Source organism: Phodopus roborovskii, unplaced genomic scaffold, assembly GCF_943737965.1.
Source record: "Phodopus roborovskii unplaced genomic scaffold, PHOROB, whole genome shotgun sequence".
Taxonomy (NCBI): Eukaryota; Metazoa; Chordata; class Mammalia; order Rodentia; family Cricetidae; genus Phodopus; species Phodopus roborovskii.
This window is the reverse complement of record NW_026126638.1, coordinates 8,453,316-8,472,094: the sequence shown is the minus strand read 5'-3', so window position 1 is coordinate 8,472,094 and position 18,779 is coordinate 8,453,316. Positions and strand designations below refer to the sequence as shown.

The window sequence follows — 18,779 nt, the reverse complement described above, 5'->3', positions numbered from 1 at the left end:
GGCCACTCAGTGGTTCCCCAGCCCCACCCTGTGGAAACAGCTCCCGTGAGTCACTGCCCGTTTCTAATGCAGCCCTTTCATTGCGTGTGCACAATCATCACAATCATTGTTTTCTCTTGCATGACTACATATCTGTGCCCATCAGGTGCGTGCAGCTGGAAAACAACTGTGTTCCAAGTGTGTCTGCGGTGATTCCTTACTTGCTGTTTACTAGCTTCAAGTAGTTTATCTACTGTGTGTGTATATGGTGTGTATGTGTGTGGTGTGTGTGTGTGTGAGGGCGGTGTGTGTGTGTGGGAGTTGTGTGGGTGTGTGTATGGTGAGAATGTGTGTGTGTGTGAGAGAGAGATGTGTGGTGTGTGTGTGTGTGTGTGTGTGTGTGTGTGGTGTATCAAAGAGTGGCTTCCGCCCTTCCAAAGTGAGGAGCCTCCTGTGCAGTAGGAGCATAAGCATTATTCACTATCCACTTCATTTTCAGTCAATTTTACAATTAATTATTGAGCACTTTCTGTATGTTAAAACTTTTGAGATGCCAGATTGAAGAGTATAGGCCAAATTCCCTCTCTTGTTGGAGTTTATATGCTGTGGGACAGAAAGAAAAGACAAAAGTAAATGAACAATGGGCTGGAGAGATTGCTCAGTGGGTACAGTGCTTGCCACACAAGCATGCAAACTTGGGTTCAATTCCCAGAACTTATGCCCAAAATGTGGGGCTTCATGGTGAGCTGGTGGAATCCCAGAGCTGGAGAGGCAGGGACGGTGGATGCCTGGGGTTTACTGGCCGGCCTAGTTTACTTGGCAAGCTCCAGGCCATTGAGATGCGCTTTATTAACAAATCAAGTGGGGCCTGCAAAATAGCTTAGCAGGTGAAGGTGCTGGCTGCCAGGGTGGGTGTCCCAAATTTAATCCCTGGAGCCCACGTGGTGTAAGGAGAGAACCTGCGCCCACAGCTTTTTCTCCAACCTCACACGCGCGCCACAGTGCACAAGTGTGCATGCACACATGCTTTTAAACCAACAAATGTAGCTTAAAACTGTTTCTAAATCTGGGTGTGGTAGTGCACACCTTTAATCCTATACTGCGGAGGCAGAAGCAAGTGGATCTCTGAGTTTGAAGCTCCAAGCTAGCTAGGGCTATACAGTAAGACCCATCTTAAAAAAAAATAAAAATAAAAAATAAATCAAGGTGGGTGGTATATGGTATCTGAGGAATGACACTCTGAGGTTGACTTCTGACCCATATCATAGCAACATGTGCATGTGAACCCACAACACACTCACACTCCAAGCGAAAAAACAACCTAACAACAAAAATCAAATCGAAGCAAGCTAGCTCAAGTCGATGTACTGTGTAACGGAATTACTGTCACAGTCTGTGGCTGATACTACATTTCTAGGTGGGCAAGGTGGGACTCTAATCTCAGAGGAGACATTCATTCCTTAGGCTTGGCTGCGGGCTCTTCAGACCCGTGATGTTGAATGTTCCCGATCAGCTGAAGTGACCCAGACCCTCTTTACAGTCTGTCCCATCTTACAGAACACACTCGGGCTCTTTTTCCAGGCCACGGGACCAAGCAGGACCGAGTGGGGGTCTCCTGAGTTCTCTGCTTAGAACTAACTGTGAATTCAGCTCAGTTTTAAGAGAGAAATCGCTGATGCCACATGATGGTCACGGTGCAAAGTCGCGATGCGAGTCACGATGCCAGTGCAGAGAGGAGAGCACGCTGCAGAGTGTGTGTGGAGTCTGAACTGCACAGCGGTCAGTCTGCCAGTCTCCAGGGATTTGCTCCCAAATCGTCAGGGGCTGCCAGGAGCTGGCAGGCCCGAGCTCTGCTGCTGTGTCTTTTCCTATCAAACACCTCAAATATAACTACGATATGTTCTATTTGTACATTATCAGTGTAAGAGATTAACATTTACCAAAATTGAAAAGTACTGTAAGAAAGTTGTGAAGTATTTATACCTTTTTTTTTCTTTTTTTTGAGATAGGGTCTCATCCTGTAGCCTAGAAACTCTCGTTAACCTTGCTGGCCTCAAACCTGTGCTGTCCCTGCCTCAGCCTCCCAGGATTACAGGCATTTCCACAACTAGCTGGAATTTTCCAGTTAGTGATTTTAGATCACAGTGCCACAGAGCCCCCAGAAAGTGAGATCCAGGGGGAGGGGTGGGCATGTCTGTTCTTCAGGCCCTTGGTTCACAGGGGGCTGGTACGACACCTCTGGGCTCTGGAACACTTGATGCATGCAAAAAATGTGTTTAGTGAGATCATTAGGGAAATCTCTTGGGGTTGTTCTGAGTAATAGGCTTTTGTGACATCTAGGGGCAGTGGTTACTGTTTTTAAATTTTATTGTTATCTTTATGTGTCCATGTGTGGGTGTGTGAATGTGGAAGGGCTGATGCTCCAGGAGTCCAGAAGACAGGGTCTGGTCCTCTGGGAGCTGGAGTCACAGGTAGCCGTGCTAGGAACCAAACTCTGATGCTTGTGGAGAGCAGCAGTGAGCCAGCTCTCCAGGCCATGGTTCATCTTTTCTGTGGGCCTTGTCCTCTCAGTCCTCCTGCCTGGGGCTCCAGAGTTCTGGGACTGAGTTGGGAACCACTAGATTATCTTTACAAATTGTACTGTAAGCATTAACATTTTTACATTTATCTATCTAGCGTGTGTGCATGAGTGCCACGGCATGCACTTGCCTCTCTCTCTCTGTGTGTGTGTGTGTGTGTGTGTGTGTGTGTGTGTGTGTGTAGCACACACCTGGAGAGAGAAGGCAGCTTTCGGGAGTGTGGTCTCTGCCTCCGTGTGGGTGCCAGCTAGGTATTGAACTCAGATCATCAAGATTTGGTGGCAAGTGCCTTTACCTGCTAAATCTCCTCACTGGCCCTTAAAGCATGCTTTATTTGTTGAAGAATCTCCCTTTTATTTCTTAATCTCAGCAAGAAAGTTAACCATGAGACATTATGTGAGAGTCGACATGTATGAACCCCTGGAAGTTTCCACTTTCCCCTAACTACTAAGGATGGTAGCGAGAACATAAATGACACAGGCTATGTTTCCCTTTAGGGCCATGTGTTGGGACTTTGCACCCTCTCTGAGTCTTACTTGATATCTTCAAGCCGGGCCATATAGAGTCGACCTCCCCAAGTAGTTTTTGCAAACCGATTTGTCATTTTGTTTTGCTGTTCCAGAACTCTGGGCAGCCTGCATTTTTCTATCTCCTGGTCCCCTTACTCTGCAATCTGAGCACATCCCTCAAGCGCTCAGTCACACAAGAACGCCTGCCCTCTTGTGTCCAGAGAGGCAGCTACAACAAGGAAGAATTAGCAACAGCTACCGTGTTCGAACATGGTTCAGCCACATCAGTCTTCCTCCCACAGGCTTGCTCACCAAGGCCCGGCAGGGCTACACAATTTGAGTTCTGCAAAGGTGATGAATGAGCAGTCCCTGAAAACTGGCCCACCCTCTGTCCTACATCCAGCCTGTGTCTTCCCAGGAATTGCGTTCACGGGCGCCACGGAGCCTGTATCGACTGGAGCACCTAACTCACTCTTGCTTCCGAACCTTCTTGTATAAGCTGATCCACCCTGTGGGAAAGCTCGTCAAGTCAGTTGGATGTTCTCTTACCACTCACCACTCTTACTCCGAAACTCTGGAAATTAAGCGTAGGTCCCGAGAGCAGGATGACGTCACACACTCTCAGGCCAGGTTTGGTGTGAACGCAACTGAAATGCAGTCTCTGCTCTGGAGCCATTTTGTTCCCGTTTTTTTTTTTTTTTTTTTTGAGGTGGATGAGAGTTTCCATTGGCCCAAATTGGCCTTGACCTTGAACACCTGACCCACTTTTCTCCACCTCTGAAGCTGGAGACATGACCTCCACACCTACTCTTGCTTCCAGGACTTTGGTTTGATGCAACCCCTACATTGAACCCCCACCTTACCCAGTCCATTTGAGGCTCCTAGAAGTTGCACAATGATACATGTCGTTTTGATGGTGTGGTTTTAGGTGTTCCAATGAATGCTCTTTTTGTATATAAGAAGAAAGACATTTATTTGAATGTTTTAGGAGAAAATGAAACTCCTGCTTCTTTAGATATCAATGGCTATGAAAAGATTAATATATTTTTGGTGCGGAAGGGAACTTAGTGTAAAGAAAACATTAAGTAACTATACTATACATTAGAAGTTTGAGTTAGCCATTCACAATGTGTACTTCTAGTTAGATACCAATATACCCTGTAGATATATACACTTTTATCTTTTAGTTAACAAACCAAATCAAGGGAAAGTTGAGTGGCTAAGAGTACTTGCTGCTCGTGCAGAAGGCCTGAATTTGGTTCCCAGCCCCCACATGGCCACTCACAACTATCTCTAACGCCTGGTTCTGGGGTTCTGATGCCCTCTCCTGGCTTCCTCAGGCACTGCACATGTGTAGTACATGGTATATACTCATACATGCAAGCAGACTATTCATACACATTAAATATATGTGTGTGTATCGTGTGTGTGTGTGTGTGTGTGTGTGTGTGTGTGTGTGTGTTTTCTAGATGGGGTTCTCTGTGTAGTCTTGGCTGTCCTGGAACTCTGTAGATTAAGCTGCCCTTGAACTCAGAGATCATCCTGCCTATACCTTCCAAGTGCTAGTATTAAAGGCATGCACCACCACCGCCTGGCTAAATTTAAAACACCCGAAAACTATAATACTAAGAGCCAGAAATCTGGCTCAGTGGGTAAAAGTGCCTGCTTTGAAACCCTAACAGTCTAAACTCAGTCTTTGGAGCCCATGTAAAGACGGAAAGAGACCTGTTGGCTAGGCTTTGTACGGCTATGATAAATGCCAAGAGCAAAAGCATCTTGGGGAGGGAAAGGTTTATTTCAGCTCACAGCCTACAGACATCACTGAAGGGAGTCAGGGCAGGAACTCGAGGAAAGAACCTGGAGTCAGGAGCTGGGGCAGAGGCCACTGGGGATGCTGCTCACTGGCTTGTTCAGTTTGCTTTCTTGTACACACCAAAACCACCAGCCCAGAGATGGCTATCTGGGCCCTCTCATATCAACCCTTAGTCAAGAAGATGCCCCACAGACTTGCGTATAGGCAAGATAAGATTCCTTCTTCCCCCATATGCCCAAGTTTGTGCCAAGTTGACCAAACCAACCAAACAAAGCCAGGACAAGAATCAACTGCACAAAGTTGTTCTTTGGTCCCCATTTGTGTGCCATAACACATGTGTCTACACATTACATACTCACACGATGGTGATAGACTGAATACAAGTAAATATTAAAAACAAAATATTAAGTGAGTAACAGTTTAGGTAACAAAAAGTGTAGATAATACTCAGAAATGCAAAATAATAATAATAAAAATAACAATAACAATAATAATAGGCCTGTTATAAAGCGGTAGACATCTGAGCTGGTACCGTCTGTTCTGTCATCGCAGAAGAGTTCAGACAGGGTGATTTCCAAGTAGAAGTTTGTAGCCTGTAGGTCTAGACACTGGGAAATCAAGGTGAGGGCAGCAGGGAGTTGCTGTCTACTGAAATCGCTTTCCTATAGCTGGCACTGTTTGCTCTGCTCTCGTGTGGCAGAGTGGGTGAGCACGCTCCCTCTGACATCTTTCCTAGGAGCCATGTGCCAGAGCCTAGCCTAACTCTGGGCTCTCAGACACCCCCTTAACACTCTGTTTTTGACCTCTGCCCGTGCTGACATGCTCTGCCCTCCCATTGCTCCTGCTGTGTCCCAGCGGCCTGTCCACATTCACCCCGCCCAGCACAGACCTCAACACAATCCCACATTGTCTCTGGCATTTAAAGGACTCAGTGAACCAGGGTGTCAGAGTCTCCTTTCAAGGCCACGTTTAGATTCATCCATGTTTAAAAGTCTCAAGTAAAATTTGTAAAGCACAGACTAGAAAAAGAAAAAGGAAGATGTCTAAATTCTTAGCTGCCTAGCAATGTACCCTACTGATACTTTCCCTAATTAAAAATTTCTCGAAGTCCTGCCAAATAGGGATCGAGTTCTGTCTGCTGTGTACATACCTAACCTATTAAACACATACCACCTATCCCCTAGCATCCATATGCACTGTACACACACACAAACACACACACACACACACACACACACACACACACACACCTCTCACATTGCTAACCTTTTCTGAAGGAGAATCTAAGAGGGTGTGGGATCTACAGCACCTGTGCACACAGCAGCCCAGTAGCTACAAACCAGGTGTGCCAAAGCTGAAATGGCTGCTACACAGAAGAGAAAACCATAGCAGCTACTTTTCCAGACACACAGTGTACATGAAGCCCCATGCTGACGTGGCTGCGTGGGCCATGTGTACATGTGATGATGACCTGTGTGCTCTTCATTCCTCTAGGGTTCTTGGAATCTTTGGATGACTTTTACATCCTTAGCAATGGCCTGGTCCTACTACAGACCACCAACAGTGTATATAATAAAACCCTGCTGAAGTTAGTGGTTCCCCAGACTCTCCTGGCCTGGCAAAGAGTCCGTGTGGCCAACATGATGGCAGAGGGTGGACAGGATTGGGCAGAGATCTTCTCAAAGCACAACTCAGGTAAGTAGTTCTGTCCAGTATCCTCAGGTGTGCGCCTGTACTAATTCATCAGTTGAGATTATTAACCATGTCACCCTTGCGTCTCCCAACATTTCAGGTACCTACAACAACCAGTACATGGTTCTGGACTTGAAGAAGGTGAATCTGAAAAGGAGCCTTGACAAAGGCACTCTGTATATTGTGGAGCAAATCCCCACGTATGTGGAGTATTCGGAACAAACCAATGTTCTAAGAAAAGGTACCGTCTTCCCATGCATCACGGCCATTGCCTATCGGTGTGTCCTGGCTTCGTTTCTGCTCTTGTGCTCCCCAGAGAGAAAGCAACTTAAGGGCGGAAAGGTTTATTTTACCCACAGCTCCGTGCCACAGTCCATCATGGTGGGAGGGGCAAGGCAGGAACGTGAAGCAGCTAATCTCCAGTCTGTAGTCAAGAGCAGAGAAAAAACACCCGTCCACATGCTCCCCGCTCAGCTAGCTTCCTCTGCTCTCCACTTCCGGGCTGTCTTCCCCTATCAGTCAGGACAATTGTCCTCCAGACACGCACACAGGACAGGCTGATTCTAGGTTGTGTGAAGCTGAAAGTAAAAACTACCCATGACAGTGAGTATGATGGGGGACGTGTGTGGGGGATGAAGCGTGCTGTGTGAGGTGGCCGTGTGTGATGGGGGATGTGCTGTGTGAGCATGGGTGATGGGTTTGCCATTGGTGGTTACCCTGGGAAAGAATCACCATGTTCAACACAACGTATGAGAAGAAAGAACCCTCACTCTCTTCTGGGAGACTGGGACGCCCATCATGCACATGACCTCCGACCTCTAACAGCTCTAACATTGCCTTCTTTCTAGAATTCTGGAGGTCAAGTTTTGAACTCGCTCAGCACATTTTTGCGGGGTGTTACTCTGACTCACATGCCAATTTGCTCCTCTCCATAAACCCTGGAGTGTTGTAAAGGATGCGAGTCCAGAATGGTGACAACTGAAATAAGTCCTGACGAGCCGGGCCTAGTGAGACCCAACTGGCGAGGGTACCATTAGTGTGAGGGGTCAGAGATGGTGGCTTTGGCCACCCAGGGAACAGCCCAGACAGGTGAAGCCCAGGGACTGAATCTTGGCTTCCCAAAATTCTCAAGTAAATGACACACCCTCTCCAATCCTCGCTCTCTTTGTACACCAGGGCAGTCCTGGTGAAGACCCATCAGTCACTTACTCATTATTTTAAAAATCCCAGAACTCGAAAGCAAAATGTTATTGCTTTGATACTGTTATCTGGTAGAAAAAATATGATCCAAACTAAACTAATTTAGTAGGAAAAAGACTCTCCCCAAGTCTGCAGAAATGGGCTTGAGAAATCTCTGTCTTTATACCCTCATAAAGACATGGCTTATCACAATATAATTGTTTTGTCTCTGTGATAAATCACATGGTGATAACTTAAAAGAGGCAAGATTTATTGTGAGTCACTGTCCTGTCTAGCAGGTAGGTCCCCAAGTCAAAATTTTAACACTTGCCACTTCCTACATTGACTCTTAAAAAGTTTTTCATTGGTATATACTGATTGTGTATAACGATATATTGTTATGTCATTCCTACACAGGTGCATGCTTCATCATCCTCCCCCTCACCTCTAACCCCCCAACCGACCCCCCCCCCACCCTCATTAATCCCTTTCCTTGTCCAAACCAGTCCCTTCTGCTTTCACGGCTTAGCTTTTCTGGGCATGGGGCAGACCTGTTGAGTTTAATTAGGGTGATTGACAATAGCTTGGGTAACTTAGCAGTGGCTTACACTACAGAGGAAAGGGGCTGCCGATCCCCTTGGACCAGTGGGTCTCAACCTCCCTAATGCAGTCCTTTAACACTGCGATGACCACCAACGATATTCTGTTGCTACTTCATAACTGTAATTCTGCTACTGTTAGGAACTGTAAGGTAAATATCTGATATGTGACCCTCAGAAGAGTCAGGACCCACAGGTTGAGACCATGGTTCTAGACACTTCCGGTTCATTTCTTCATGTTCTGTGGTTTGAGCTTCACAGGGAAGTTCCAGGCAAGCATCATGTTAAACATTACACTAAATGGATAAAAGGCTCAGGAAGAAAATAGGAGATGCTCTCAAGAGGGGATGCTTCCAAGAGGAGTTGGTACTGCTTAAACATCACCAGGGTGATCTGGGAATAAATAAGCTCCCATAGAAAATGCTTTTGTTAATTACAAGGCTTTATGAGAATGTGGAGGACAGGGAATCACTGGTTTTTTTTTTTTAAGGGAGCTGTTCTTACAGAATTAATTATCAACAATTAGTTTAATACCAAGGCTGGCACTGTGGTAAGAACTGTAGCTTCTAACACATCTCTGGGTTCTACATTGCACTAACAACTTGGGGTGAAAATCAGACTTCTTTAGGCTCTACTTCCTTTACAGTAACCTAGAGGCATACCAGCTCTGGGAGTAGAGGGACTATTGTGGTGACAGGTTCGTGTTCACAGCTTCATTTCTTACGCTATTTCATTTTGTAATTACACATGTGGCAATTCTGAAATATGCTGTCATTCAATAACTTCCTTGTTTTATCCCCCTCCTTTTCCTGTCTCCCTCTGCTCAACCTCACCTTTCTCTCCTATGCCAAACCAGGGTACTGGCCTTCCTACAATATCCCCTTCCATGAAAAAGTCTACAACTGGAGTGGCTACCCTATGCTGGTTCAGAAGCTGGGATTGGACTACTCGTATGATTTAGCTCCACGAGCCAAAATCTTCAGGCGTGACCAAGGGAAAGTAATTGACATCGCTTCCATGAAATATATCATGCGATACAACAGTACGTAGCACATTTCTCAAGAGTCATTCCTCAAAACTCCCTTTCTTCCCCATGGAATAAGAATCTACGTACGTTTATCATCTTGCACTAGAAGGGATTATTAGAAGTTGTCTGAACTCAGGATTCAGGATACTGTTAATGCTGTACACATATTGCTCAACAAATAGAATGTTTGCCTCCCTTACAAAATCCCAGAAAGGCAGGCAGGGTGGCCCGGCAAGTCTATTGGCCTGAGTTGATCCCCTAGACCCATACAGTAGAAGGAGAGAAGCGACCCCCACAGTTTGTCTTCTGTCTACCACGTGCACACCCTGGCATGCTTATGGGCACACACACATTTAAACACACACACACACACACACACACACACACACACAAACACACTCTTGATCCTGGCTTCACCTCCCAAATGTTGGAATTGTGGATATATATAACCACACCTGGCTCTACAGTTTGTTTTTTCATCTGATTCTCTCTCCAAAAGACTTACATATAGAATATAGAAAAAATGAGATCCGTAGAGCCTTTTCCTTAGCTCCTATCGATCTTCTGCCAGCACAACTCCCAAGCACAAAAGCAGCTAACATTCTCATAAATGCTTTCTTTTGATGAAGACTCTCCTAGGAAAACAGTGATGCACATGCGTCCCATCTATCTCTCCTTTTTACTCTCTTTGGGGACGGTCTTTGAGGCAGGCTGGAGCTGGGACAGAGGATCTGCAGTTAGCCACTCCCTAGTGTAAGCCATTTCTGTATTGGAAAGTAGGCGGGGCCGGTCTATTGCCATGAAGAGACAACATGATCATGGCAACTCATATAAAGGAAAATATTTAATTGTTGGTGAAAGTCCATTATCGTCATGGTAGAGAGCACAGCAGTGTGCAGGCACATATGGTGCTGCCTACATCTTAACCACAAGGCAGCAGGAAGTCAACCGACTGCCACACTGAGGGAAGCTTGAGCAAGAGAAGCCTTAAAGCCCAGCCCAACTCTTAACACACTTCCTCCAAGAGGGCCACACCTATTTCAACAAGTCCACGCCTCCCTTTGGGGGGACATTCTCTTTCAAACTACCACAGCTGGGGAGGCCTGTGGGGTATATTCTTTAAACGATCCAAAATCTTACTTTGAATAAGTGTATCTCACAATAGCCTTAGAAGAACATGTGTTCTCCCCCCATCACGGTGTATCCTAGATTACAAGGAGGAGCCCTACAGCATGGGTGATCCCTGCAATACCATCTGCTGTCGTGAGGACCTGAATCAACGCACCCCAAGCCCTGGAGGTTGCTATGACACCAAGGTAACTAACACACTCTTGCTTTCCAATCTGCTTCTAATGAGGAGAATTAGGTTAGAAGCAGAGAGTTTTGTGGCATACATTAAATCCAGGAAGCAGACTGCTCCTGTAAATAACAAATTTACCTCATACAGAGAAGAATAAATCTTCAACATCCTCACACCATCTAGAAGAGCTCTTGGTAATTTATAAATTCATTCATGGAGAGATGGCTCAGTGGTTTAGAGTATTGATTACTCTTTCAGGGGACCGAAGTTTGATTCTCAGAACTGACATGCTGGTGAAGAACCATCTTCAACTCCAGTTCTGGGGGATGCAGTGCCCTCTTCTGGCTTCCACTGGCACTGCATGCATGTGGTGCACATACACACACGAAGACAAAATATTCACACACATAAATCTTTCAAAAATTCATTTTAAAATGTATATAATCATAGTGGTGGTGACATTTTATCAGAGTGTTGTGGCTGTATATTAAGCATGAACCTAAGGAACACATTTTAGACTAGTTGGCCAAGGCACTTTAGGTGTTTTGTTCAGCAGCATCATGTTGGTCTGCCACCATGAAAGGACCCAAATCACCAGAGACCAGTGAAGGCTACAAACTTTGTGTGGCCTTTTTCTTGAGAGCAGGCTATGCCTGATCTTCCTGTACATGAGCTAGGTGATGAGCTCATCCTACGAGTGTAGCTTGAAGATGGCACCTTTTGCCTCTTTGGCTAGTAAAAGAAACTATAGGGATTCCCACAACGCTTACACTCACTCACCTTCTCCCAGCCATCCCTCTGGCAGGAGATGCTTTCTAGAGCCCAAATCCTATCTCCCCCAAGCTTGAATCCTAGCTCCCCCATCCAGCCAGCTAGCTATGAGCCAGCTGTGTGAGCTTGGTGGAGGGAATACTTCCCCTCTAAGGATGCTCCATGCTGTATAACCCACCTAATAGAGGGAAGTGACACCAGGAAGCCCCAGTGCAAAGTGTGTGGGAAGTGTTTCATTTGTCTCAGACAACTCACCTCTGCTGCTGTGTGTTGAAGAACTCAAGCCAAGCCGCCATCTGCCATCTGATGTTGCCAGAATGAGCTTAAAACATTCTTTCAGCTACTTCAGATACTCGATGGCCTTTCCCCTCTTAGGCTAGACCTGCTTCTATCCCTGAGTCAGTTGTTTGGGACAGCCCTTTGGAGTGTGTGGTTCATCCTTTAGAACCCTGTTGCTGCTCTAATCACCAGCCTCCACTGAGGATTTTCTGACTCCCAGGAATTCTTACTTTGATGTAGGAAGAACAGTCATGAGTTCACTTTCTGAGGAGGAAAGCCAAGTCATGGAAACACTAAAGTGATTTTAAAGTGACTTGTGGCGCTCCAGTTCTGAACTAGCTGTCACACTGCCCATCTCCCGTCTGCGCTGCTCTCTTAGTTCCCACTTGGACATGACAAATGCATACAGAAGCCTGCCTGTGTCATGAAAAGGGCGCAGCTTCCAGGAAACTGGTCTTTTAAGGGAGGCTCGCAGTGTGCCCTTAAGAAGGGGGATGAAGGCTGGCTACATAGTCAAATTTCAGATGGCCTTTTAAAATGTCCTCCTCCCTTTTTCCAGGTGGCAGACGTCTTCCTTGCATCTCAGTATACAGCCTATGCCATTAGTGGTCCCACGGTACAAGATGGCCTCCCAGCTTTTAATTGGAATCGGTTCAACAAAACTCTCCACAAGGGGATGCCAGAAATCTATGACTTTGGTTTTGTTACCATGAAACCAATTTTGACACAAGACAGAAAGTGAAGGAGGAAAAGGAAGCTGCAAGACTCCGAAGGCTGTTTTAGCTGTATTTCCCATCTGTACTCTTAATAAAAGATATTAAATTCCCGTTCACTTTCCACAGTTTTGTTTCTAACAGCAAACATTTCCTGCAGGGTGGAGAGCTGCAGAATGAACATTATATGAAACCAAACCAATACACAAAAGGATGGCACAAACCCTATCAGAATCCATTAGCCTCCTTTAGTGGCGGCAGATGCCAATCACAGCCCATGGTATAACTAAATTTTAGCCCACCGAGCCAGAAGGAAGATGAGGGCCATTTCCAGACCTATTAGATACCTGCACTTCCCACGATCTTTCTCCTTCTCCTGCTAGCAGATGCTAACAGTAGGGGAGCAGTTTGTGATCCTTTGAAGCCACCAATGGGCATCAGGCAAGACCTGTAGTTAGCTGAAAACAGCCTACTGAACCAGGCAGCTGCTCTGCACAGCTCTTTCAAAGCTAGGGCACAGCAAGGGGGTTGAATTCCAGGGAATTGCCAAATAGGTTAATTAAGGCACACTGAAGGGTGAGCAAGGGTGATTCTGAGCAGAGTGGGGGGTTTTTAAGAGACACACACACAGGCTGAGAGCTCTCAGAATGAATCAGAGTACCCAGAATGTTAAAAACCCAGTCATTTATTTCAAAGTATAAATTTCAGGCTTGCTGGACAAATCCCCACTACAGTTAACACTTACACAGACGGCACTCTACTGTACATTTAGGAAAGGAAAAAAACTCTCAAAACCTAATAAAAAATAGGGCAACTTGCTACAGCCCGGTTAATATTAGACCTTAGGAAGGTCTTACATCATCTTATTATTATTTACACTTCCAACTGCAATCAACAAAAATCAGGATGCAAGTTTTTCTACAAGGGGGTTTATTTTTACATTTATGTTTGAAATGGTTGATAACCCCAGAAAGTGATTGCTTAGTTCCCTTATTTACAAAAGAAAAAAAAGTCATTTAAATATTTAAATGATAGGTACTCAGCTGTCTCTACATATAAAACACAAAAACAAAAGCTCAAACATGATAAGATCCTTTGAAGATGAGAGCAGTGTCTTCAGCTCCTCCTTTTCAGCTGCCTCAAGGGGATGAGTTTTAAGTATTGAGTCTCCTACACTGACAGGCCCTTCATGTTACTGCTCAGTAGTGACATATTATTTATGATTTATTAAAGCTTGCCTGAGGATTCAGAAAGCAAAGTCAGCCACAGGCCATAGAAGCCAGGCACACACCTTTAATTCCAGCAGCCAGAAGCTGGGAGGTGGTGGTACTCACCTTTACTCCTAGGACTCAGGATTGAAAGACAGATGGATCTCTGTGAGTTCAAGGCCACCCAGATCTACACAAGACTGAATCAGTCTAAAAGAGAATTATAGCTCACACCTTTCATCCTAACATTAGGGAAGTACATAAGACAGAAGCGAGGTCTCAGACAGGCATCTGTTCTCCAGCCACACTGAGGAGAGGCAGCAGTCTGAGACTTGGTGAAGAGCTTGTGGCATGGATCAGCCCTTTCAGCCTGAGCTAGAGGTGAGAGCTAGAGGTCAGCTGCTTTGCTTTTCTGATCTTCAGCTTGGGTCATTTGTTTATTTATTCATTCATTTATTTGTTACACTGCTCTAATCTTTGTGTGTATGCCCCTCGGATATTTCTTTAAAGCCATTAGCACAAAAAATAATGAAGGAAGGCAGAATCACACATGACTACAGTTATTATCTATGCCCAAGGACATGTGTATTTCCATGAGAATCAAACAGGTAACCCAATCACAGGGAAGCAGGAAGAAAAACATGGTACTGCGGATGCTGAAATGCTGAACTGGCCTAGGTGGAGTCAGGAAGAACGTCTGGAGGGCTTTCTTTGTGGTACCTACGGGTGAGATCTCAGCAGCTGAAAGTGAGCGGATGCCAAACACAGCGTTTTAAATCACATGCCCTACTGTGAAAGCCACAGGAAATGAAATGCCTGCCAGGCAGCAGTGACACTAAGTGAAAATTTAGAGGACATTCAAAGCAATGGAGCAAGCAACAAGAACACCGTCCAGTGTGTAAAGAAAGCTCCACGGAGATGCACCTGAAATTGCCAAGATTTGTGTTTTTAAAGGAATCCCTCATCTGGCATGGCACATGGGTGGAGATTTGGGGAGGACACCTCTCTGTGAGGTAAATGGTATCCCAACAAGTATTTCCAAGGAAGCTCTTGCTTCTTTCATAAAGTGAAACCGCATCACACAGCACTAAGCATTCTGCAGAGTTTAAACACCGAGCCCAGAGACACAGAGGGGTAACTGTCACAGCAGATGCTGTCTTTGTATGCCATTAGCAAGAACATGAATCAAAGAGGCATACTCACACTTAAAATGGTGAGAAGCACTCTGACAAAGTGCAAAGTAGAGGGTGACAAACATTGCTGTCACCATTCCTCATCCTATAAACATCTGACACTTCGTGCTGAAAGTTCTCAAGTTTCCAGGGTTCCTGGTAAGACGATACAATACTTACCAGTGCTGGCAGGCTAAAAATGTAGCAAACTTCAATTCCCAAAATGGGACAACTGAGCATAGTTGTAATACTTTGAGAGATACCAGGGAGTCAAAGAGAGTCATGGAATGTGAACTGCTATCAAATATTCTGATGGCTGGAGCCTGCAGCTACTTCTCCAACCCTGTGCTCTCCCCCAGAGACACCCTCACAAAGTGCCCATCAGCACTTACATTTGCCCCATGAAAAAAGCCTAGGGTATCCCAGGAAAACCAACATGGCTGCTGCTCAAAGCCTCATGGCAGGTTATCTGAGTAGACTGTATCCACAAATGCATTTCCCTTCAACAACTAGTCTCTCTCTTAACACCTTCTTTCCAATCTGGAATAAACAGTTCCCAGTAATTACTCTCTGCAGTAAATCTACATCTACAGCCATTATTTGAGGTTTTTTTTTTTTTTTTCTTTGACAAAAATACCCCCAGTAGAAACCAAAAGAATGAAATATAGTAGTACCGCTGGGCTTTCTTCCCCTGATTATATAACACTATGAAAACTTTAAAAAAAAAACTAGAAAATATAAAATGATTAGTGAATATAAATGAAATATAAATGAAAGTATCCATCCGGAAAACTTGCTGGCTACTGGGCAGAGCACCAAAAAAAAAAAAGATTTTGAATGTGTTTTTCTACTAGATAGATAGGAATGATGTTGAACAGAGTACCAAGCCTGTGTCTCCCACAAAAAGTGAAGATACAAACACGCCAGTAGAGAGAGGCACTCACACACAGCTAGAAGACAATTCCTTCCATTCCAAATTCTCATTACTATAACATGGGCAACACTTTAGCATGATCATGGATCTAAGGAGTACTTGCTATACGACTGCTCACCAAATTTAACTTGTGGAAAACAGACTCTCCCGTGGTCTCCTTTTTCTCAGAGTGGAAGGTTAGGAGCATTTACATTTTGGCAACTGCAGGCTTCCTTCATCAACCAAAATTTACACTAAAGACGACAGAACAAGGCTAGTGAGACCTCACCAAAGACAATTTCTTCACAACTCAATGATACCTGCTATAAAAGCTAAGGGAATACACAAAGGGGATGAGGCTCCCTGCTTTTAACGCCAGGAAAAATGAACAGCTCATGTATTTTGAGAAGGCAGAAATAGGGTTTAAACTGTTACAACAGCTTGAAAGTGACTTCAAGAACTGCACAATGCCTCCCTCATCCCTAAGCTTAACCTCACCCTCCTGTTCGGCTCTAAAGCACCCGGCTGACTGTCCAGCAGCTACCAGTCTGTGAAGGCGCAAGGGTGAGCCTGCGCCATTAACTCTGCAGATCTAAGAGCTATGTGAAATGACCCAAAAGGATATGCTTCTCAATTCTATCCAAGGTTGATGAAGTCAGGTGCCACTTGGCACCAGCAAAACCAAATGAAGACTAAAGCAGGAAGGCCTCACAGGAGGAGACTCTGAGCGCCCCGCACTTTTATGAACAGAGCCATTTACTGCCTTAGAAAGGACATTCTCCCACAAGTGATGGGATGAGCCAGAACTTCCTTCAGGTTCTCTAACAATCCAACATGGATATTAAAGCAAGTTTAATGAGAATTTTTCTTAAACAATATGGCTTATTTTATAAAGAGTTAAATAATGGGGAAAAATAGAAGTATGTCCTTAAAATTTTTGGGGGGTTGAATATAGTGATGTTACAGAAGATGAGGAGAAGACACACCCTTACACACCTTGGTTTTAAAAATGCATAAAGGGTTTGGTATTCTTGGTGGCAATGAGGGATAAATGAAAGTTAAAGAGGAGTAACCAACAATGGGCAAACGTTCTGTGTATCTCTGCAGCTTGGAAGGCACAGCACAAATGCAGAAAGAAGTCAGATGACGGACTCAGGGCGCAGGGACATTTTTCACCTCATCAGCAACTCAGAAGAAATCACAGAAAAGATGGAGAGAACATGCCATCTGTTCAAGTTCATCTACTCCAAGCTAAATGTTTTTCTTTTTTATTCTTTGGGTTTTGTTTAGATTCTCTGATCTTCTAGATCCCCCTGAAGGCGGAGCTGCAGCAGCATGCACCTCAGGCTCTTTCCTCCACGCACTTGCTACTGGAAGAGAGGTAAGCCTGCGTAAGGATGGGAGACTGCACTGTGACAACACACAACTAGAAACCCAACAGAAAAAGAAAGAAGACACACAAAACCCATACGTATTCCCCAGCCTCAAAACTAAAGCAAGGATCAATTTACATTTCAAAACCCTGAAGCTTGACTTGTTCAGGGGAAGACTTGCTTTACGGGCTGAATTTATTATACTTCAGTTATAAACAAACGTAGTGTGTACACTCATCTGTCCAAGAGATCTTGTACAAGGTGGATTTTACATTGAATTTCATGCACAAGATTAAAAACAAGCCCAAAATGTGGAACTTTGAAAAGAGGAAGCTAAAGGCTCCAAGGTCTAACTGTTCTGGGAGGAAGAGATCACGTCCGTGGACTGAGGGTCACAGAAAGGCCCAAAACGGCCATAAATGTCCTTGGCGCGCACCGCGAAGTAGTACTTGCTGCCAGACACAAACTGAGTGAGCGTGCAAGCCATTGGTAAGGGGAGGGCTTTGACCTCGCCAATCTTCTTCCACTGAGAGGGCACCGTGGCACTGGGCTCCTCGTGGTAAGCATAGAGATGGTAACTGTCCACACTGGCGCAGCTTCGATCCACTTCCAGGACACTCCAGGACAGCACAATGCCGTTCTGACTCTGCACTCGCGCTAACTTCAAGTGTGGTTTCTGAGGCAGAGAAGTGTTGGCAGCTTCCGGGGGCAGCCGCTGTGGCTGTGGGGCTTCCGGTAAAGGTGCTGGATGCATAGGGCGTGGGGGCTCCTAACAAAAGAAAAGAGCGTGTTGATTTTTAGCCATTACAGAATCATTTCCGAAGATACCTTAGTGATCATTGAGAGTTATCATTTTGCATTAAGAACTCTGAAAAACACCAATACCACAACCAGTTTTGGCAATTGTACTCATGACCCAAACAATGGCACTAAACTTACTCAATTATATTTCCTAGAATGAACATACTACTTTCTTCTTGGAAACCAAAAATCCCTTCCTAATGGAATATCATTGGAGAGATGTTGACACGAGTGGGAATCATCTATGTCTAACTAATTTACAATTTAACCCTCTCTACTACAGATTCTCATTTTAGGAAACCATTTAAAAATTCTATGTAACATATATGTTGGCACATTAAGACCACACTTACATTAAACTAACACTGTCTTTTATACAGAGACTGCAGCACACGCATAAATAACCCTGAACATGAATTATGCTCTTGGCCAGTCTGGATGAGAAAGGCGATACAATGAAAGACAGGAGGGCTTAGAGATGCAGAAGGGGCCGTATGCCCCAAACTGTTAGCCGGGGAGGGATGAGCAGAGGAAGCAGGTTAGCAGACAAGAGTGAGCGTTAACATTTTCTTTGGCATACGGTATATCCAAAAAAGAGCCAGCAAACAGATGCAGCGAGCCCAGGCACAACACATGACTCTCTGCTCGTTGGCTCCGTACTGGAGTACAAATGTCATCCCTTACCAAACTTCAAGCAACACAGTGTCTGCCTAAATGTGTATTTCCAGGTAGGGTATAGCTCAGTGCAAACACTGATGGATGAGGCTCTAGACTGATCGCATGCATCCAAACAGAACAAAAGCAAAGCACAGCGGTTAGTTCAGTTTGAATAAAATAGTGAACTGTATGAAGGTCCAATCATAAGCTACTAC

At 45.0% G+C, this 18,779-nt stretch overlaps 2 protein-coding genes across 7 annotated transcripts in view; one reads left to right on the top strand and one right to left on the bottom strand.

The window, feature by feature from the left end:
• Plbd1 (phospholipase B domain containing 1) overlaps positions 1 to 12,554 on the top strand; it is a 38,586-nt gene extending 26,032 nt beyond the window's left edge. The window contains exons 7-11 of the mRNA XM_051173150.1: positions 6,375 to 6,575; positions 6,673 to 6,813; positions 9,207 to 9,392; positions 10,587 to 10,693; positions 12,287 to 12,554. Of these exons, the coding sequence (XP_051029107.1) occupies positions 6,375 to 6,575; positions 6,673 to 6,813; positions 9,207 to 9,392; positions 10,587 to 10,693; positions 12,287 to 12,469 (818 nt within the window). The 3' untranslated portion in view covers positions 12,470 to 12,554. The remainder of the gene's footprint in view (positions 1 to 6,374; positions 6,576 to 6,672; positions 6,814 to 9,206; positions 9,393 to 10,586; positions 10,694 to 12,286) is intronic.
• A 555-nt stretch (positions 12,555 to 13,109) lies between these two features.
• Positions 13,110 to 18,779, bottom strand: part of Atf7ip (activating transcription factor 7 interacting protein) — a 76,662-nt gene continuing 70,992 nt past the window's right edge. For all 6 annotated transcript variants that reach the window (XM_051173147.1, XM_051173148.1, XM_051173145.1 and 3 more), the window contains exon 15: positions 13,110 to 17,875. In XM_051173147.1, the coding sequence (XP_051029104.1) occupies positions 17,456 to 17,875 (420 nt within the window). In that variant the 3' untranslated portion in view covers positions 13,110 to 17,455. The remainder of the gene's footprint in view (positions 17,876 to 18,779) is intronic.